General features: G+C 39.9%; 1 protein-coding gene across 5 annotated transcripts in view; it reads right to left on the minus strand.

Annotated features, from left to right (window-relative positions):
* Nucleotides 1–256: 256 nt before the first annotated feature.
* Nucleotides 257–23,257, minus strand: part of IFT80 (intraflagellar transport 80) — a 159,578-nt gene continuing 136,577 nt past the window's right edge. For all 5 annotated transcript variants that reach the window (XM_045029617.1, XM_045029612.1, XM_045029613.1 and 2 more), the window contains 8 exons: nt 20,007–20,071; nt 18,900–19,035; nt 17,827–17,974; nt 15,201–15,372; nt 9,566–9,655; nt 9,294–9,466; nt 6,449–6,572; nt 257–1,617 (listed from right to left, as the gene is read on the minus strand). In XM_045029617.1, coding sequence (XP_044885552.1) covers nt 1,504–1,617; nt 6,449–6,572; nt 9,294–9,466; nt 9,566–9,655; nt 15,201–15,372; nt 17,827–17,974; nt 18,900–19,035; nt 20,007–20,071 — 1,022 coding nt within the window. In that variant the 3' untranslated portion in view covers nt 257–1,503. The remainder of the gene's footprint in view (nt 1,618–6,448; nt 6,573–9,293; nt 9,467–9,565; nt 9,656–15,200; nt 15,373–17,826; nt 17,975–18,899; nt 19,036–20,006; nt 20,072–23,257) is intronic.

The following is a 23,257-nucleotide window of genomic DNA, read 5'->3' on the forward strand; positions in this document are numbered from 1 at the left end:
ACACCCTACCACTTGTTGGTGAATACTTTTCACAGAGTGATACAATTAACATTAAACATTTGCTATGACTGATATTTTGGGCTCATTTCTGCAAGTGCTCAGTGCCTATTGCAAGTCATACCCAAGATAGAGGGGTTCACTCTGAAGGAGGTGCTCAGCACACTGGAGGACTGGAAATTTTACATGGATTGTAGGTACTCAGATAGAATTGCCTTTTTTATTTAATGGGATGGTAAAATCAATGAGATACATCATCTAATTGATATAAAAAGTATTTTATTTTAATTTTGTATTAAGAATGTTATAGAATATGCAGAAAATTGATATTTGCTACATAATGATTTACAAAACAAATACTAAACCAGCTAAAGATTCTCACAGAACGCACACAATTTTTAGTGTTCATATGTGAAAGAAATGTTATGCAGAATTACTTTAACGTCCTTCAATAACCAGTAATAGACTAATATCCCAATATTGCAAAGAGATCATACAGACAGATCCATATGCACGCAGCCCCAATTATTTCAACAGGAAAGAGAGAAAATACTATTTTGGTGAAATGGTGTATGTTTAACTCCAATACACAATCAAGTGAACTGGACCTAGTGCAAACAAGAAAAGTTTTTCTTCTAAGTGGATGGGACATTCTAACCATTAAGGAAATGCAGAACACTGTTGCCAATCATATACTGGATATTTGCAGAAAGTTGACTTTCTGCTAATTCAAACAAAATTCAAAGAATGTTACACAGTATTTTAGATTATTATGAAATAATTCATTTAACATTTAGAAGTTTTTTATCCAACAGCTACCCTTTTTTTGTTATTGACAGAAATACGTTTGCAATCAATCTCAGGTGCTGAATTTATCTAAAATAACAGATATGTATTATTTGAAAATATTTCAGCACTGGGACTGTGCTGTCATGCAGCAATCTATGTAACCACAAATGAAACATTCCTTTGCCATTTATAAACTTAGGTTCACATTTTTCACATTAGGTGCCTAAAGTTAGGTACCTACATGCATCTTAAGGCATTTAACCAGCTGGCCTGCTTTTCAGAAGTGCTGTATATCTGTACCCCACAGTTGCTGAAAATCAGACCACTTATTTAGGTGCTTAAACATGCATTTCAGTGCCTAAATCCAGATATCCAAGACTGCATATTTTTACTTTAAAGGGTATGAAAAGTTGAACAGTTAAATAATGGGAAGACAGAAGTCAATCTTGCTCTCTTTCTCACACAAGTAGTTCCACTGACTTCACTGGGACTCCTCACAAGAGTAAGGAAAGCAGGATGGGGTGCACAGATCATAACTGGCCTACACACATATGAATACAGTTCTGCCCATTGTCCAACATTCAGCAAAAATTAACTAATTTCAGAGCTTTAACTTCCATAGCCCACTCCCAGGAAAATGATAATCCTTGGATTTATCAGTATACTGATGCAGCAAATGTGTAGTGAAACAGCTATTTAATATGACATGCACTGTATTTAGCGCTGTACAGTTACACTGGCTCTGACTGCTGGAGTGGCTGCAGCTCGTTCTCTTTCTTTAGCAATTTCCATCTCTATTTTGGCCTTGATTTTGTCCCAATCAACTTCCAACTGTAAGAACAGGAAAGATAGTAGGTAAGTGTTAACATTATATTAAATACGTATTAATGAGCAACAGTATGAAGGTACAAGTCACAAAGTGATCTGCTCTGTCGTTATATAGGTCTCCACTTGATGCAAACATATAACTACCATTAATGCTAATGCAAGTTACATGTGTGTATCAGTTGGTGGCTCTCTTCTATAGTCAATATCTAATGAACAGTATGCTATCGGAGGTTCCTGCCTTTGAAATGAAACAAACTTGATACTTTTCAACAAATACAGGGAAATCCCGCTATAACGCGCCCTGCAATAATGTGAATTTGGATATAAGGCGATCATAAGGTGGCTTATGGAAAGGTTAGTAACCGTTTTTTCTTCTTTGAGTGCTTGCTCATGTCCATTCCCAAATAGGTGACTCACAAGCACTTGTATAGGAGATGGGTTCAGAGTTCAAGGACAGGCTGACTGCAAAACTGCCCGCATTCTCGCTAGCCTGTTAAACAGTGGCACAGTGCATCATGAATGTGTGAATGACCAGGTTGCTGCCTTGCAGATTTTCTGAATCGGAACTTGTGCTAGGAAAGCCGTGCAGGAGGCTTGGCATCTTGTAGAGTGAGCCGTAAGGATAGCCAGGGGTGGAATGTTTGTGAACTCATAAAATCCATGAAGAGAGTCTCTGTGCAGTGATGGGGAGACCTTTCATTCTTTCTGCTATCACTATGAATAGTTGCAAAGATCTGTGGAACGGCTTGGTCCATGAAAGTAAAAAGCTAAGGCCCTCCAGTCATCCTGTGAGTGGAGATGCTTTTCTTCTCTGTTCGCATGCAGCTTAGGGTAAAATACTGGTAAAAAGATTGCTTGACTCCATTGGAACTGTGAGATGACTTTAGGAAGAAATGATAGTGTGGCCGCAGCTGTATTTTGTCCTTAAAAAAGATCACGTATGGGGGCTCTGATGTGAGGGCATGGATCTCTGAGATTCTTCTGGCCGAAGTGATGGCCGCCAGAAAGGCCACTTTCCAAGAAAGGTGTAACAATGAGCATGACGCTAACGGTTCAAATGAGAGTCCTATGAGTTTTGATAGGATGAGGGTCAAGTCCCGGGCAGAGGTGTGTGTAAAGGATCTCTGACCTTTGAGAAATTGGATGACCTTTTCATAGGACCGAACTGATTGGCTGTCCACCTTGGGATGGAAGGCAGAAATGGCAAGTAGGTGAACCTTGATTGATTTTCCAGGTTGTTTTAGGTGCTCCAAGATAAGCTGAAGAGACAATTGTAAAGGCAGGACTGGTCATTGGGAGCACCAGATGTGCTATTGTGTTGAGGACACAGCAGTCTGACGTGATCTGAGTCCAGGAATCCAAGAAGTGGGAAAGGCGGCTGGATAATAAGGGGGCAGCTGGAGCTGATGCGGGGGAATAGCAGTGCCTACCTCAAGCATCTTGTCAAAACGAGTGTATTGATGATCCTGAGTGTCTGGGTTTGGGTTGAGTGGGACCTGCTGATGAGGACAGGGGAGATGGTCTGCATTTAAACCCCCCTATTTTTCCTCCTATGTTGGTCCTGCCTAGGAGGCTGATAGAAGTAGTGGCCTGTCTGTTGTAGCCTATAATGCTTTCTTGACCCTGCTGGCACGTACAGTCCGAGTGATTTCAAAGTTGCTTTTGAGTCCTTGAGGCCATGCAGCCTGCCCTCCTTCTGCTCCCAAAAAAGCAATGTTCTCTCAAACAGGAGGTGCTGAATAATTTGTTGCACTTCGTTAGGTAGCCCCGAGGACTACAACCACGAACTCCTATGCATTGTCACTGCAGTGGCCATTGATCTGGCTGCAGAATCAGCGGCATCCAGAGTTGCCTGCAGGGAGGCATGAGCCACAGTTTCCCTTTCCTTGACAAGAGAGGAAAACTCCTGTATGTAGTCCTGTGGGAGAAGGTCCTTGAATTTCATCATGCTGGTTTGCTATGAGAAGTTAAAGGCCCCCTGTGGAAGCCTTCCATCAGAATAGGTTCAGCTTTTTGGTTACTTTGCCTTAGTGTAAGAGCCCTCTGTCCCTGGTGGCCCCTCTCATTGGTGGCCACAAAAACCAGGGATCCTGGGGAGGGTGAGAAAAAGGGAATTAGTACCCCTTGGCTGGTACAAAATACTTGTGCTCTGTGCACTTTGCTGTCAGATGGAGAGAGGCAGGGGTTTGCCACAATGCCTTGATCGGTCATGATGACATCATAAAGAGGTATGACCACTCTAGAGTCTCCTATTGGTGATAAGATGTCCAGGAGGCCATGCACAATCTCCTTGACCACCTCTGCTTGGACACCCAAATTCAGGCTACCCATTTTAACAAGTCCTGGTATGCCTTGTGGTCGTCTTGCAGAGGGGAGACCCCTGCTGTCACTTGTGCCTCATCTGGAGAGGACAGGACAGGCTGCAGGGCCTTTGTATGTCCTTGGCAACCACCAGGGCCCAGTGGGCTTCCCCCTGAGACTTGGTACTGTGCTCGGTATTGAAGTCTGGATCCGGAGTCTCCCTGCGCGGTGCCAGGGGCGCTCTCACCACCAAAACAATGGAGTATGAGTGTCTTGAGGGGGTGCCCCGAGGAAGGGGAAACTCTCAAGGGTTCCAAAAGGGCCACTGTATCGTCAGTGGATCCCATGGACCCTGTGGTACCACGGAAGACGGAGCCGTAGTATGGTATGGATGCCCAGACAGCAATGATGTCAGTTATGTAGAAGAGGGAAATATGACCAATACTCTGAGTCCAACGAAGACTCTGAGCTGTGATGCAGAGACCAAGGCAGAGCCATGCTGCTCGGTGCCAGAGACAGTAGATGAGGCAATCTTGTGGCTGACAACGGGGGCTTCCCTGTAGACAGTGGCTACAGCACCGGGTGAGGTTCAGGGGTTGCTTCCTGCCACTTGGTGGCACTGGTGGAGCCGAGTCTTGAGTAGGCTGAGAAGGTCCCTGGCCACTGCGAATGCCTTGGGAGTTGATGGCACCATAAACTGGCTGGTGCATTGTCTACTCTGAGGTTGTTCCTTTGTAGGTGTCCGAGGAGCTTGCTGTGGCACTGGAATTGCCAGCACCTGATGTTGTGGTGCTGCGGGAGATGAGTGGTGTGGCACGGATCTCACTCTCTCCCTGTCTCCCTTACATTTTAGCACTGGAGACGTGGTGTTCTCTTGGTGCTTCTTCTTAGGCACCTGGGAGGGTGATCAGTGCTGAGAGTCCCGGGTAGATGGAGGAGTGCTTGGCACCAAAGCTGAGGTGCTTGGTGCTGAGGCTGAGCGTGGCTCCAAAGCTGGTCATAAGGCTGCCTCCCATTGGGAGGACCTTCAGTCGGGCCTCTTGGTCCTTAGTGGTCCAGGGCCTGAAGTCTCTGCAGATTTGGCAATGGTCTTACCTATAAGCTTCTCCCAGGCACTTGAGACAGCTCGAGTGGGAGTCGCTCAGAGACACAGGCTTACTGCAGGCAGCGCAGGGCTTGAAACCTGGCGACTGAGGCATGCCCTGGCACTGGGAAGGCAGACAATCCCACAAGTTAAGTGTTGGGGTGTCCGAGCTATCTAAAACCTAAAACTACTCTAAGTACTAACTATAACAACTATTTACACAACTGGTATCAAAAAACACTATGAAAGAAGTGTTCTAAGCAATTGGATTCCAACCAACCGTCATGGGTGGTAAGAAGGAACTGAAGGTCATCAGGGTCCTTTCTACTGGAGCAATGTGCATGTGGCACCCAAGAGTGCAAGAGGCAACCCAACGGACACTGCTAGGGGAAAATTTTTTGGAAACTATGCTTGGGGCACGCACACACCTATATGGGAATGGACATGTGCAAGCACTTGAAGAACTTGTATGTGCATATTGTACAGATTATGTTTGACAAAGTTTAATGCTGATTGGAGAAAAGCTAATAAATCTGTAATGTGGAAATGTACAGGAATCAAAGTGAAAAAAGACCCAAATTGAAGAAATACAGGACCAGAAATTGAAGGACTGCGACTGAAAGACCAGGGATCAGAGGCTGAGATGACCATCATGAAGTAGAGAAGGGCTTCCCAGTACCCTGCAACTCAATAACTTGGGCCCCTACGTGTTCCATCTTATCTGTTTATTGTCAGACATAAATATATGTTCATACACTATTGATGATAATAATTCTGTCTGAAAATTTATAAATAAAGGCAAAAATTGATATAGCCCAAATTGTGTGGATTTGTAACTTGGCTTCCCACTTTACACTTCCAGCAAGGTTTTGACCATAATAGTTCCTCTTCCTGGCCTTAAAAAAATATCAAATACTACACAATTAATCAACTCAAGTTGATATTTTTGTTCTGAACTAAAATTAGAATTATAGGTATTCTGTGAAACTGTATGCCTATGAAATATATTATATGTGTATATATAATCTATAGTATAATAATTCATGATTGGCTCTTAATTTTTCTTCTGATTAACCTTACTGACTGTTACTATTAATATTCATACAATGTGTTACTGAAGACATTAAAAGGTACATTTTCAACCCAATTCCCTGTTTATGTACAAAATGTGTGCCCCAAAATAAAAGCCTCTGCATGTTTTCAGGATGCAAAATTTATGCAGACTTATTTTATGCCCCCAAATACATTGCATTCACAAATGTTACTAGTTCCACATCAAGCGTTCAATTTGTGCTTGCAGTCAGATAAACAGTGTGTTATGACCAAGATTTACATCCACAGCTGAATTAAAGCAAAAATGTGGGAGCAATGTTTTTTGCACAAATTGTAACCACAAAATGCAGGCTGACCTTTTGAAAATATAGGGCTAAGTTTCCACAGAATACTTACACCTTCTGCATACTGCAAAAATCGCTTATTGGTTTCTTTTTTACCAAAGTCCTCCAGGAACTTTTGTCGATAACCCAAAACTGTGTCAACATGTGTCTTGTGCTTCACTGCTAGTTCCAGTGCCCTGGAATAAAAGAAAAATGAGCTTGTCATGCTGAAAAAAAATACTAACACAATTACAATTACTTTGGTTTTACAAAAAGAGATCTGTACAGCGATTGTGCTGGAGGTTGATCTTCCTGATGCAAGGTGCCAAGCAATTTAGCATTGGTGTTAACCATAGGAAGGTGAGAGTAACCAATTTTTCCTGATACACTATCCACTTTGTGATGTATGTTATGATATATAATTAACATTTTTCTGTTGACAACCTAATCACATTATAGAAATGTGACAACAGCATTTGTTTTAAGTAATTGAAAAAACACACCCTCTTTTACTTTTGACTACATTACTGTCAGTAAGAAAGGGTAAAAAATTAACTTTTAGTGAAATTATTATAGCTATGAATTAAAAAAAAAATCTCTTGGCTCTTGGAGAGCATCTACTTGAACAGATATAGCACACGCAAATGACCGCTTTTAGAACACCCTAAAGATGGGAAGCTCAGCAGCCATTGCATTATTATGATATGTCTATGTTTATATTTTTTTTTGGAGTGATATAAAAATAAATTTAAATATCTTAGAATGTTTTATTCATTGTTTTCCAGGTAAGACATTCTTGGCAACATCAGCAAAACACAGATCGATATATGTGTGCTTGCCAGAAAACATAAAGTTTCTAAATTAATTTACGTGTCATCCTTAGCATTAATGAAGCCCACTGGGCAACATACTTTAATTGTTTGAGTTTTCCCCATAAAGAACATTTCTGAAAGAAAACATAATTCAGATTGAAAGGTGGTTTGCTAGTTTCTCATTTTACCTTCATTTAAGTACTCAGAATGCACAATACTAAACTGAAATTAAAGTCGACATCAAATAAGACTTTGTGTTAGGAATCAAATTAAGCAGTTCATAGTATCTGAACTTTCATCCCTGTTAAAAATAACAGTGTTAAATGATGATACAGAAAGAGAATTACAGGAATTATGCTAATACTGCATTTACATATTATTTTAATAGACAGATGCACCCAATTATATTAATTACTTTAAGCAGCCAGAACCAATAATGCATTTTTGAAGCAATATTTAGATTATGAGTCCTTTATGAGTTAAAATGCTACCTAAATCTAAAGCTGTAAGGAAGGCAAATTTCCCCCATTACATTTAGGAAGTACTATTTCCACTTTATTTGAGCGTAGCCAAGCTCTATTTATCTCTAACTTTCAAATGATTATTTTGGATGCTGAACAGATGTGGCATGAGACTCTGAACTTGGAGCTGAGTAAGCATTTTTTCTAAATTTGTTATAGTGGAAAAGTCGGCATACAGAGAGGTCCAGTTTTCTCTCTACAGGGACATGAAGTGCCACATTTTTAAAGGGACCTCTAATTTTGTACCCACAATTCGCCATGGTGAGGGCAGATTGCGGACTTCTGCCCAATTAATAGTAAAGGGGCCTAAACATATTGTTGTCATGGTTGGGGAGATGGTTTCCATGCTAGTGGGGGAGTTCTTCCTAACCTATTCCCCAAATCCTGTTGTGGGAAGAGAGACATTTTTTGAGCACCATCCTTTTGCTTACTCTGGAACACTCAGACAGCTGGAGAAGAACTTTCAGAATTGGGAAAGTTGAGGATGTGGGAGGTGGCAGACAATCAGTAAGGGAGTGTAGCTGTACCCATATTAAAGAGACAATATCTTTTATTCGGCCACCTTCTCTTGGTGAGAGAGACAAGTTTTCGAGCCACACAGCTCTTCTTCAGGTCTGGGAAAGGTACACCCAGCGTCACTGCAATATGCAGGGTGGCTCTATCTTGAATGTTCCCTTACAATATGTACCTATTTATGCTAAACAATCTGTTCCACCTTGGACTTTGCTGTGATGCTGGAAGTACCTTTTCCAGACCTGAAGAAGAGCTCTGTGTGGCTTGAAAGCTTGTCTCTCTCACCAACAGAAATTGGTCCAATAAAAGATATCACCTCACCCACCTTGTCTCTCTAATCAGTAAGGAGGCAGGCAAGCAGATTTAAAAGAAGCCACCTGCCATTTCCCTTCTTCCCTGCTAGTAGCAAGAACTTTCTGCAATAAGATGGGGACTTGATAACCTTCCCCACCGTTGCAGACTCTCTGCTCTCTCCATCCATCAATTAGAGAGAGAGGTGAAGCATCCTGTGGAGCCAGACTCTTCTCTCCTTGTGGCAGCAGCAACTCCTGCAGGATCTCTTGGACATAGAGACCCCAAACAATGCTGGGATGAGATTTACACTGCTGCGCATACACGTGACGGAAAGTTGAATTCTTTATTTAAAAAAAATAATTCACAACTCATTTTCTCCCAGTGATATAATGACAACAGTCAGTATGGTTGTGTAACTACTTTAAGCAAGAAGATATTTCAAAACAGTTTTAATTTGTTGAGTGCACATAACTCTGTGTGTCTAAAGTCATGAAAAGTTTCTCTGGGTGGGCTGGAGACCATTATCATAGGGCAATGCCTGGAAACACTGACATATCACCTTAAATATAGCACTGATACATATGTATTCTAACATTTCAGTGATTTTATTTCTTTTGTATATCATCATGATATATGATTTAATTCAATGTTTCTCAGGGTCCAGGCAACTATGGTTAATAGATTAGTCAATTAAATGTCTAATTCTCTAAACATTTAAAACTTAATCTTAGTAAGATTATTAATGGTAGCAGCTACGGTATGTTGAGAGAAATATTACCTATCCCAATTATAAAGGTTAATGTTGACTTGAATAGCTTGATAAATAAGGCCTGCTTGAAGAAGCAGCATTTCAGCATCTTGTATATTTCCACTGAACAGCAGTATATGAGCCATTCTTGATTCTTTTGATGGAAGTTCTTTGATAGAATTGATGTACTGAACTTTGTCAATCTGTTAAAACAAAGTGTGATGGTTTAACTAGAGAAATACACTAATAAAATTAGCATTGCAATCATTTAGTTAAAAAATAGTTTAATTTCATCTACTTACATCACCGATTGATGCGTAGGCTATTTCTGCTGTTGTCATGTCCTTATTAGCAACTGCCATAGCAGCTAAGCATGCCCACATGGTTTGATCCTAAAAATAAGACAAAATAAAAATGCTAAAACATCTTTAATTTTATATTATATGAAAATGCACTTTTTCTCAGCCAGAGTGCAGGGATGCTGTTCAGTTACTGAAAATGATGTACTGATACACAACTGTATAATTTATCTCAGTTGTGCAGATCCCTACAGTCTAGTTGTGTGTGCATGTGTGTGTGTCTTAAGATCATAATCACTATATGGTTACTTCTCAATAACGATGCAGTATGAAAATTCCTGTACTGTGATCTGCTAACAATGACTTTGAGCCAGAGTTCAGAGATATGCCTAATCATTGTACTATTATTTCTCAATAACAGTGAATATATAAATTTATCAATCCTGGCTACTCTGATCCAGTATGTAAATGAAGGAGAAAGAAGAAAATACCTGATTGCAAAACAAATAGACGAACAAATCAATGAAAAGAAAATAGTTTTAAAAAGTTCTCCTTTCTATTTATTCCTATTATATTTTAGTGGATTTCCAGAAAAGGCTGCTAATTTTTAAAAAACTATTTGTAATATTGAGAATTTTATAACACTTCTGTTTTCCTTTATTTCAATTTCATGACTGTAATTTTATTAAAGAGTCAACAGAAATATAATCAGGAAAAAAGTTGAAGAAAATCCTAACATTCTGACTCATTTTGATCTTTCCTCTTCCCTCTCCTTTCACTTCACGCTTAGAGCCTGATCACACCAGTAATATAAAAAGATATATTCTTAAAACATATTAGTTAACATGTCTTAATTAACACATTTTAACATACTAGTTTAGACATGGCAAATAAAATTTTAAATACATTAGCTAGTCCAGGTAAAGCCTAGGAGGAAATTGAGTTTTTAACATGTTAATCAAAATATGTTCTCGAATACCTTTTAAAATACACCTTTTATACACTAGTGTGGACAGGCCCTGAGAAGCAGTCTGAGAGTGCAACCTGATTAAAACACAGTATGCACACACATTTGATATTGTCCAAACTTAATGCTCAGCCCTTTTGTACAAATACTTCTGCATGTAACTTTACAAACCTGAATAGTCCCACTGAGTTCAGTAAAGTGTGTTAAGTTATTCTAAGAGTTTGCATGATCAGGGCCTAACATCCTTCCTACACTTGTCCTTTATTAACATAACAAACAAAGATAAACATTGGCCTAAGAAAAGGGAATTCCCCTCGAATAGTAGGTCCTGGATAGTTTGTTGGACCTCATGAGGTAGTAGCCTCATGACTATTGCTGTGTCCATGGCTTGGGCAGCTGCAGCCGCTGCATCCAAGACCACCTGGAAGGATGCTTTGGCTCCTCTACAAGGGCCATGAATTCAGTTCTGGACTCTGACGATAGGAGTTCCTTAAATTTCATCATGACTGACCAGAAATTAAAATCATAGTGACCTAGGAGTACCTGGTGGTTTGATATTCTCGGCTGGAGGCCCCCTGTAGAGTACACCTTCCTGCCTAATAAATCCAGTTTCCTGGCCTCTTTTGCCTTGGGTGATGGCTCTTTTTGCCTGTCTCTCTCATTCGTAAGCAGCCACAATGACTAGAGATCTGGTGGGGGATGGGTGTAGAGATACTCATACCCCTTGCGGGGTACAAAGTATTTACTTTCCACCTACTTCGCTGTGGGCTGGAGGGATGCAGGGATTTGCCACAGAGCTCTTATAGGCTGCAAGAGGGCCTCATTGAAGGGCAGGGCCACTCTTGACAGCCCCGAGGGCGGTAGAATGTCCACCAAGGCAAGAACTGATTCTGTGATCTCCTCAACCTGTACGCCCAGGTTTTGGGCAACACAACACAAAAGCTCTTGGTGAGCCTTATAGTCATCTTGCATGGGTGCGATGGCCATTCCTGCCACTGCCTCATCTGGGGAGGAAGATGATGAGGCTTTCACTGGCACTGTGCCTTGTATGTCTTCTATTGCTGGTGGGTCTCCTGTGGGGATATCCTGCACATCAGCAATCTCAGCTCCGGGGATCAAACCCCTTTCCGAGGAGGAAGGTGGGGGTGCTCCCACCTCTGATGGCACCGAGTGGGACCATCCTGTGTGGGAACCTTGGAATGGTTGGACAGCCCACAGGTTCCACATGAGCCACTAGAGTGGTATTTGCCATTGAGCCGGTGGCTATGCTGATAGAACGAGCCCTTGTGCTATAGCTGCAAAGTGCCTATGATCTGCTCGGTGCCTTGTCCGAGCCAGAGGACCCACTCCTGGGTACCATGGCAGCGCGGTGCTCATCAGTGCCGCAGCAGTGTGCCGCTGTGGCGAGTGGTCCAGTGGCGTCAAGTTCTGCCATGAAGATGCCACACCCTCATTGCTGACTTGCTCAGAACTGGCACCTGCCTCCATGCCAAGAGGTCATGTGATGCCAGAGCTGTCCCTAAGAGTCCATGACTTGGGGGAGATGGCAGCACTGGAAGGGCATGGAGGCTCCTCACTGCCTCATATGGCTCTGGTGTCATGTATCCCCTCTGTGGCTTTCCCTAGGCAGGTAGTCCATAGGCAATGGGCTCAACAGACCTCATCCCAGGGACAGAGTCACTGGTGCTGATTGTTCTATCGATGTCTGAGAGTGGCCCAGCACAAGTCTCTCTCTCTCTCTGTGGCCTTTGTCTTTGCAGAGAGGGCCTCCAGTCTGACTTCTTCAGTTTCTTTTTCAGCACCAGTGATGGGGAGCGGTGCCGAGTGGCTGGCGCTGACTTCTTGCTAGCCGGAAGGTGTGTCGGTATCAAGTGGTAGTGTCTTTCATCGGTGTTGCGGATCTTGAATCATGCTGTGCCTCTCTTAAGGTGACTGGGGCACTCCTGACCGACAAGGTACTCGGTGCCGATTCGGGCTGCCACTCCGATGACAGGTGAAGTGTTGCCTCTATGAGAAGGCATTTGAGTCTGTTATCTCTTTCCTTTTTTGTCCTGGGCTTAAAGTTCTTACAAATCTGGCACCGTTCCTGAATGTGGCCCTCGCCCAAGCACATTAGACAGCTGTCGTGCGGGTCACTTACCACTTTGGGTTTGTGGCACGCCGCACACTGTTTGAAGCCCTGGGACCAAGGCATGCCACAGATTTCCAGTTGAGCTAGCCCCTCAGGGCAGGATCTTACTAACTACTCTAAGCTATCTACCTACTTGCTAACTTATTCTAATTCTAATGATTTGCAATCTATTTACAGGATAAAGAACCACTAAGGAGTATCACTTGCAAAGCAAGAGACAAACAGTTTTCCAGCAACCATCACAGGTGATAAGAACTAGGGATGTAAATATCTGTTTAAAAAGTTAACCATTTAAACAATTAAAATTATGTTATTTAATTAGCCAATTAAAGGGAGAGGGGCTGGGGCTGCTGCACCTGGGGCTGCTCTGGCCAGCCCTGGGGCTGCTCCAGGTGGCCCTGGGGCTGGGATTTAACAGGGTTGGTTAACCAGTAAGACTAATGCTTACCAGATAACCATTTAACTGTTTAGTATTTTACATCCCTAGTAAGAAGAAACTGAGGAGGTGGTAGATTGGCAGGTATGCACGCGCCATGAGGTCACCATTCCAGGGGGCACCAGAGTCGACCCCCCTGAATACCATTAGGGGAAAAGCTTTTGGCGATGGTGCATGCAGCACATGCACACCTACATTGGAATGGACATGAGCGAGACAGGCCGAGCAAGGCTTGAAACCTGGAGACCTGGGCCTGGGCCCTGGTACTGGGGAGGAGGGAAGGGGATAAACCCCGTTTCCTCCAAGTACTATCTACACTATGTACAAAACTTACTATTAACAACGCTATAACTGTTAAAACTATTAACAACAACACTAAACAAATATCTACAGTACAACGAGTAAAGAGCTAGGGAGGTGGAGATCAGCTATGCCGCGCTCCACAGTTCCAACGACAGTTACGGGCGGTAAGAAGGAATTGAGGGGGCACTGGGTCGGCAGGGGCATATATCCGGTGCCATAAGGGTGCCACTCCAGGGGGCGCCTCAGCCGACCCACCGAGTGTTGCTAGGGTAAAAATCTTCCGACGATCGTGCATGCGGCGTGCGCACACCTAATTGGAATCAATATAAGCAAGCACTCGAAGAACAACTGTGAGGTATTTTTGATCACATTGTTTGTCAAAAGACCCCAGATCCTCCCTCAATTCAAGTTTCGAAACACAATGTAAACAAAAAAACCCTATTTTACAGCTATTCTTAGTAGAAAAACCATGCTCATCTCTAGTATGTAGTGTTGTTGTAGCTGTGTTGGTCCCAGGATGTTGGAGACACAAGGTAGGTGAGGTAATATCTTTTATTGGACCAACTTCTGTTGGTGAAAGAGAAGAGTTTTTGAGCTTACACAGAGCTCTTCTTCAAGCTGCATAAGCTCCAAAGCTTGTTTCTTTCACCAATAAACAATATTACCTTATCCACCTTGTCTTACTTATCTGTAGGTAGGTAAGGGCAGCTGAGGAAAGATTGATGAAAGGGAGTAGGAAGGTGAAAGGGGATGGTAGCTAGAGAAGGTAGGAAGGAAAGATCTTTGCAACTTTTAACCAATTTATCTTTTAAGTACCCTAATGTCATTGAATGCAATCCAGCCCTGAAGATAGTAAGCAACCATGAAAAGTTATAAATGCCAAAAACTTCCCTGACTTGGAAGCTATAACTATACTTCTATGGAAAGGATATTATACATACAGTATTACCACTCAATATAGGTGGTATGTGTGTGTGTGTGCTTTCCTAGTATTTTAAAAAAATTACAAAAAGATGCAAATAAGAGTCACAGTCTCTTAAGAAGTGGTGCACTGAAATTACACAGTGTAATTTCTGTCAGTGCTACATTTGAAATTATAAATGCCAATTCCCAACTGCCAAATACTGGAATAAAAACATTTGTATCCACCTTCAGATAAGGGAAACAACTCAATATAAACATCACAATATATCCCAAAGTAGCTCAATATGTATATTGACCATTCAATTCAAATAAAATAGAAAACAGAGAAAACATTTTTAAGATACAATTTTGTTTATAAATCATGATAACCATATGTAAGAAGATAAAATTCCTTTATAAGTGTTAATGGGGGAAGGAAAAATGCCTTTTAAAAAAAGTATACTGCTACACTCACCTCATATGCTGCTGTTGTCTAAATTATCAGAAAGAACGTAAGGAAAAAGAAAATGAAAGGGAAGAAATGTTTTTTTAAAAAGATTGTAGGTAAGTATATGTGGAACAGAAAATTTTTACAAAATTGGCTATGTAAGAATCTAGTCCAGAAAACATTTATGCTCATTACTAGCTCCACTTTTGTGAATAGTCCCATTGAAATCATTTGGACTATTTGCATCAGTAAAATTAATCATATGTGTAAGTGTTTTCTGGATCAGCCCTAAAATAATAAGAAAAAACTATAAGGTAAAAAAACAGCTTGAAGAAATAAAATAGTTTAGAATATTTACATATATAATTACTATTACTACATATTGTTTGAAAATATAAACAAAGGCAACAAATGTAATTTATGAGAATACTGTAGAATATTAAAAATTACCTTAACAAAGCGACACAGTCTGACTGCATCTTCCCATTTTGAACTGCTAACATACTCATGAAGAATAGCTGGATAAGGTGATATATTGAGATGAATAAGTGAGCCATCAGCTCTTCTGATCGTTGCTTGATTTCCCACAAATTGCACTATCTGGGGATTTTTGCTAAATTCGCTGTTGAAAGAAAGTCAAGTAAAGCACGTTAATTTTTTTTTCTCATTGAAAATAATGGGAGGAGTTTAAAGCTATTAGTGATTTTCAAATTAGATAAGAGTTATTGATAAATTTTTCTTAACTTTGTTTTCAAACAGAACAGAAACATCTAATTAGTTATTGTAAATTCAACTAAATAGATATGTACAATGGAGTTTAAATCTAAAACAACTTTTGGTCAGATTTTTAAAAGTCAGAATATAGTATTTGGATGCAAAATTGCACGTGTACACTGTCGTGCGCAACCACTGCAAGTGGGAATACAATTTGGGTATTTGCAAAAATGCCTGATTTGGACTTTTGACTGTTGAAATTGCACATACAAATGTGGATAAAAAGCTCTGGGCTGTACTGACTCTTAAAGTTTAATTATGAAATAAAAAGTACTTTGGGGAGAGTGAGAATGATTGAATATCAAGGATTAGTGTAAGAAGAGGAAAACAGTGAACTGTGCTTCTTAGTGGATTGTTTTTTATTTTTTTGTAGAGCTACTCCCAGAGACTGCAGAAAATGACTCGAAAACCCAAAGTTATACTTAGATACTATGAATGTTTCAGAGAAAAATAAATGAATAGTTTGATATTTTTCACTGACAATACAGAAATGTTGTAACATATCAATTAACTACTTAAATTAACTACTTAACTGTTTTTTAAAACATAAAGGCAAAATGTTTTTAAAGAAAAGTCTGATTAAGATTTGAGCTTTTGTATTTATGTGATTACACCCTAGAAAAAAAGTAATTCGCCTTTTTAATTAGTTCTGGGAAAAATATATTGTAACGAATCTACTAGCTCAGTAATGCGTTACCCAATTCAAAATCCAGCCTGTAAAGGGTTCCATAATCCCTCCAGCACAGGAAAGAAATACTGTACAACCAGAGCTCAGAGAGGACTAGAATCAAGAAATCTGGAGGCTGAGTGAAAGCAAGAGCAACATGCCAGAGACAACAGCCTGGTAGCTAACCGAGGAGAGAAGGCTGGGAAGCAAGCAGCCTGGGATCTGTACAGGAAGGCTAAGACCTGGGCAGAGCCATACTCTCTTGAAAGGGGCCAGCAATACCTGCAAGGAGGAGGTCACAATGCCACAGTCTAAAATCAGGACAACAGTGTGCAGGGATCCCAGCAAGACTCTTAGCTTATTACACTTATATTAGGCTGAATTAGAACCTGTTGGTTTATTCTTCATGTAATTGTCAAATAAAGGAACCACAGTTACCTAATGCATGTGAGTGTTTGACAGGAACCCACTTAGGGCTAGAGTTTCTATAGGCTTGTGGTTGGAGCACCTACTGTGCTTGCTCTTGAGCTCATCATACCAAACATCTAAAGGGGACTGGTGTATCACACTATTTGCAGTGATATCCTGCAGTGAGGGTGGTTACAATATTTTCAGTTATTATCTAGAATGAACTTGGATCAAAATATTGAAAGTAATTTTAAAAAAACCAAATCTTTTAACCTAATTGAATTATTTATTAAAAGGGAAGGAACATTATATAATGGGAAGAGCATAGCACCTGGAGTCAAGAGACTTGCGTTTATTTCTGACTTTGCCACTGATACATTATGACTTTGGGCAAATCACTTAATGCCACTGTGTCTCAATTCTCCCATTTGTAAAATGAAGATATATGCTACTTTTCTCTTCAGATGGGAGAATTAATAGGGAGTTGTAAGGTTAGATATATCATTGTTTATAAAACATTTTGAGAAGCTTGAATAGAAGTTTCTAAAGAAGTGCAAAGGATTACTTATTAGAACCCACCAATACAAAGCAATTTTTGATGAATAAGGCACAAAGCTGGAAAATTTTAAATAACTCTTACAGGAGGTCAGGGAAAATCTGAGGCAGACTAGATGCTCCAGAACCCTTCATATGCCCTGTTTTATTAAGTGATATATGACATTTAGGGCCTTGTTAACCATGCTGATGCTCAAGTTTAGCACTGTTATGGAGAACCATGAATGTTAAAAGAACTATACGTAAAGAGTATTTAGTTACTGATTTGTGATCTAAGGGCCTGATTCTGCAAACACGGATTATTGTGAATAGTCCAAAAGAAGGCAATGGGATTCCCACAGTAATTAGTATTATGACCCCAATGCTCATAGGCACTTTAAAGCACATGCTTAAATCCATCCCTTTTCAGGTGCTTATGTGTTCTGCCTCAAACAGTTATCATTTATTCATTTTTAAAAAGCTTTATAGTACACCTTGAATGGCTAACACCTATGGTTAAAACTTTCCTAATCCAGAAATAGAGATGTGGCAGGAATTCTGAAGGTAGCAACTGCCATCTATTTCAAGTGGCTAAATTAACACCCTCCTTTGTAAAGAATTATTTGAGTGAAAAATTCCACACAATATTTACAAAAATCCAGCAATATTATTCTGAGTAAAAATATACATTACCTTGCATCTTTTTCATACAGTGTTTTTGGCAGGAGATCTTTATCTACATAAACTGTATTGGGATAGTACCAGACTGTAAAACGTGTATCTTGGAGTCCACAAAGTATGTTGGATGTGTCATTCCAAGCCAAAGTGTGTGCCATTGTTCCTTAATTTAAAGAGAAACAAATATTACCTATTTGCACATGCACAACAAACACAAAAAATGTAAACATTCTTGGAATTTTGCTATCCTTACAGGTCATCAACAACTACTTTAAAAAAGCAGGTTTTATTTTTATTCCTCCATGAGTTGCAATTTATTCTTAAAAACGTTAATTATAGTAAGTAATTTTCCCTATTCTTTTTCTGACATTTATATTCCCATTTCTAACATATATGGAGCCAAAATAGCTCAGTTTTGTTTATTGCCTTAACTGTCCCCTGTTGTTAACTGAAACATTCACAAGTCTGGGAGCAGTGTGTATTCTTTAACTGTTTCTGTACAAATTACAGAGGCAGTTCATACACTGTATTTTGGAAGGCAAGGTTCAAATAGAATATGAGTGACCAGAATACAGCTTGGGCAGTTATTGGATGACCACATCCCTTTCTCCAGAACTTCACTTTTTATTTAACAATATTATGTTTCGAGTGCTGGAGGTTGTGAAGAAAACCTTCTGAATCAAGTGCTATCAGAATCTGCAGTCAGACAGCATATATACACAACAGCTCTAAGGGACATGTGGGCTTCTCTTACAATTCTCTTTGCACTCTTCACTCTAAAATGTAGTGATGACAGTTTAAATGTCAAAAACTTACCTATTTAACTTCTGAGCATAATAAAAAATACCCAGGTAATGTGTTTATTCAGTTTAGCTGGATACCACAGAAGTTAGAAATGGAAATGACATTAGTTCATTTTATTCATCCCAAGTAGCCACTGCAGGATTGTACCCAACAACATATTCCCCGGTGTTCTTTCAAGTGAAGTTTTAAATTAATCAAATAATAGAGCTTCCAGCACTCCTGTTAAAGTTAAAATATGTGTGCTGCCAGAATGCAGATTAATGTAATTTTGGCTTGGTTCTTACCAATTTTGATAATTTTCTGTTCTTTCCCAAATCTCTTCACAGAAGTAATATAAAGATCTCTGTTTTTATCAATAAAAACAATTTTTCTTTCATTTGTAAGTCCCTTCTGATCAAGGGCAATTTCGGTGATCTCTGTCTAAAATACAAACAGAAAACACTTGATTGTTTATGCCAGGTAGATCCATATAGGGGGAATCATGCTACATTAAAAGAAAGTGATGATCCACTAAAAAAAATGTGACATACATTATTACTGTTCAACAACTGGATTTTTTAAAATTCCTGTTATGTTTGTCTTAGCCCCAGAACTATTTTATTTAAGTGTATAGCATTACAGAAGTTAATTTCCTACAAGGTTAATATAATAATCCATTAAGAGCATAGTCTGTTACGTTGCAGAAGCACTGAGGCTTGATGAGTCTCTTGAAAGTCTGAAGGAAAAATAAATATAAAGCAGCATAAAGGAAGAGAAGGAGCATCTGTGCCTCTTGCCCCACAATGCTACCACTACAGAGCTGCATGATGTCTACTCCACTGCCTGCAAGGCCCTTCTTATACTGCCGGGAAGAAAGTGGACAAAACAAGGTTATGTCTCCAAAATAATGTCTTCTGTTCAACCACTCTTTAAGAGAAGACAAAGAGAAAGATTGTGCATGGAGACCAACCGCACCATTTCTTCTTTCCTCTCTCCTGACAGCAGAACAAAGAAATAGTGCAAAGGACTTCAGAGTTGAGATAGGCAGATGCTAATCAAGTGGCTCTGGAGTGAGAATAGAGGGAATTCAAGTGGTTAGCTTCACTGCAACATATGACAGACTTTAGTTCTCCCTTAGCAGCATTCCTCTGAAACTCTCCTGAAGCTCACTTTGATCTCTTGGAGGTATGAGAAATATAACAATTATACAAAGCGAAGGTTTCCAATCTGTACTCTACAATTGTGTATATCAACGCAGTATATACGTTAGTCTAATTTGTGCTGTACTATAAAAGAATTAGATTTGCAAAAATATTTTATATTAAGTATCATATTAACCCCCTAATAGTTACTTCTTTGCTCCTAGATATAAACATGCAGTTTGAAAGGTGAAATTACAGTATGTACATTACCTTGTGGGTAAGAGGCTTCCCATCGCCTAATGGCTTCCCAGATAATGCTTCAAACAGGTAGATAACTTGAAAAATAAAAGGTGTAGTGTTAAATAATGAAATAGATCATATTTGTTAGATTTCAACATTTCTGTGGATCAGATATCTCTTTGCCAGACTTTCCAAACTCTTCATTGATTTTCCAAACTTTCTATTGTATTATTTAATATAATATACAGGCTTATTACAGGGTAACTTACTGATTTGAACATCTAATTTTCATATTCACAAGTAAACTAAAATGTTAAAAGTCGGTACACATTCATTATATGCTGCTGACTGCAGGAAAAATCTCAGTTTGAACACTGAAAATTTGACCCATCAAAATTCTTAAACATCAATCTTTCTTATCAGAGTGCTTATTTTAGCACAATGTTGAAATATGATACACTCATTCAGGGGAAAATTCCATTTTCACATTTCTGTGATAGTTCACCAGTCATTAATCTAATAATTATATTAACTAATTAACATTAGTCTAACAATTATATTAATTTCTAGATGATGCATGTGAATGCAGAAATTAGTTTTGGATCATCATGTTCATCCAGCTGGTGACAAAATTTTAACAAGGGATCCCTCAAAAATCCTCTGCCTTAGAGATACATGCAACTTTGTGAAACATCCTCCTGTCTTCCCCTCTCCCCTAAAAAAAATTAAATAAATAAATAAATAAAAATCCATCACTACCACACATTCCTTCTACCCCTGCCAAAAATCCACTCATTTATGTTTTCCACGGTCTCTTTGAAAGAAAAAGGACTAGGGACTTTTTTTTTTTAAAGGAAGATGAAGAAAGCTGTGATTCTCTTTCAAGGGCCAGGGCCGGCTCCAGGCACCAGCAAAGGACACAGGTGCTTGGGGTGGCCAATGGAAAGGGGTGGCACGTCTGGGTCTTCCTCAGCAATTCGGTGGCGGGTCCCTCAGTCCCTCTCTTCCTCTTTGAGCTGCCGCTGAAGTGCCACCGAAGAGGAAGAGAGGGAACGAAGGACCCACCGCCGAATTGCCTCTGAAGAATAAAGCGGCACGATTGAGCTGCTGCTGAAGTGCCGCCACTCAGCTTTATCTTTTTTTTTTTTTCACTTCTCCACTTGGGGCGGCAAAAAAGCTGGAGCTGGCCCTGCCAAGGGCCCATCCAAGTCCACTGCTGCTCATTGGTGCAACCACTCTGATGAAGAGAAGTTACAGCTGCTTTGTGGCCTGGAAGCCTCCAACCTGCCATAACTTTGCACTATCATAAATGAGCATAAATTCTACATGATGTAGGCTTGGGTTTTGTACTTTTTCTATTATATCTGAATGTCTAAATACTTTGCTTGTGTATAACTTGTACTTCTGGTTTGGCCAAATGGCTCATAAAGAGGGAGAATGGAAGAACAAGCTTACATATATTCTGACAGATGTGGTCTGGGCTACTTAAAGCTAGTGAGGAAAGTAGTATCTCACTGTTATGAACATTTCTGTAAAATTGTACATGATTCAGCAAAAATTAAACACAGGAAGATTGTTAATAATGTCAGAGACACATCTTAGAGGTTTGATGACATCACATTCCACTTGAATTTTGCCCTTGTAAGTTGTATGTTGCCATCTGAACCCTGTAACGTATGAATATTTTTATTCCAAAGGATGGCGCTGTTAATGTATTAATAATATGTTATTGTGGGTTTCTTTCAGGATACAGGATGTTGGTTTGAGGTCGTTGGTTTCACCGGTAGAGGAAAAAAGGTTATGAGAACAGGTGTTCTCCTGAGGTCGTTGGTAGCACTTGCAGAGGAGAAAGAAAGGGTTGTGTACGAGTGTTATTTTCTGCAGATGGTTAAACATGCAAACAAAAGTGAGTTATTACTTACGAGGTGCTTTGCTCTCATTTCTGTGCATGGTTGTCTACATGACCTTAATTCTTGATCTTATACAAACAAATACTATTGCTATCATAATGACTGTAGAAAATGAAATGAAGAAGATTTTGTACAAACTACCACACACAGAGTGAGGACATGAATATCCTGCCCAATCTGTAATGCTTACTAAGTGTTTTAGGAAAAGCCACATTAGTATCTGGAAAATCCCAACAACTCTTTACAAGCATTTAAAACCTAATTTTTTCATCTCAAAAGGTTCTCTCTCCGTTGAAAATATCCAGAAAGAGGATGACTATGTCCCCCTTTTCCATAATAGTCTACAGATTTAATGAAGATATTCCATTCTCCTACAGAAACCATGTGGAGGAGTCAAAAGGGTCTGCATCTATTGCTGAGAACAGTTTCTTCACCCTCCTCCAAGTCTGTTTGAGCAGTGCAGTGGGCCAGGACACTGTTTCTGGGCCACTGACAAAGGGCTCCCAGAAAACAGAGAAGGATCTGACTGAGCAAGCTGTACCATGGGAAGCTACACATTTCACCTTCTGACAGGGGAGAGGAAAAGGGACCACCTCTACAGTGGGCTTAATAGGAAAGGCCTAGTTGAGAAAAGCAACAATCTCTGGGCACAGGGTTTCTATCTTTCCCTGTGCTGGCCTTCTGCAAGACTATTACACACCTCTAGTGGTGTTTTCCCCTAAAGAGAGCTTCCTTTTCTACTGCCCTTATTGCAGGCCCGAATTGAGATAATCCTCTTTAGAGCTGGCTAATCCTGATTGACAGCTGCCACCAGCACAGGATCTACAGACCCCTCCTTTGATGAGGCACTGAAAGTGACTGATTAGCTCTAGCTCAGAACTGGCTGGCAAGACTTGCAGAGTGGGCCTGCAGCACTGGTCAGGAGAAAGATACACCCTTTTCTCCATGAAGATGGATAGAGTGAAAGAAGCAACAGAAGAGGAACTTGTGGAAGTGCCCTCAAAAGTGTGTATAGATAACATATGATATTTATGGATACATTATTTATACAAACCTTGTATTTAAAAATACTCATAGCACAAGCCATAATTTATCCCTGCTGTACCAAAGATTAGTACAGCAATAAAATGAAGTTTCTTTATATGAACAATATAATAAAATGAAGAAAATGTTATCTCAGAAATAAATGTATCTTTCATCTACATATGTATAATTTATTGTTAGTCAATGCTTCTCTGAATAATTTATAGTGAAATGTGAGTTTTACTAATGAAAATCCATTTTAATTTTTACATTAAAAATTTTATAGGTCTTTAATATCCTGCCTCTAAAGGTTACTTTCTCCCAAAGCATACTTTCATAAAATAAATA

Source organism: Mauremys mutica, chromosome 9, assembly GCF_020497125.1.
Source record: "Mauremys mutica isolate MM-2020 ecotype Southern chromosome 9, ASM2049712v1, whole genome shotgun sequence".
Lineage (NCBI taxonomy): Eukaryota > Metazoa > Chordata > Testudines > Geoemydidae > Mauremys > Mauremys mutica.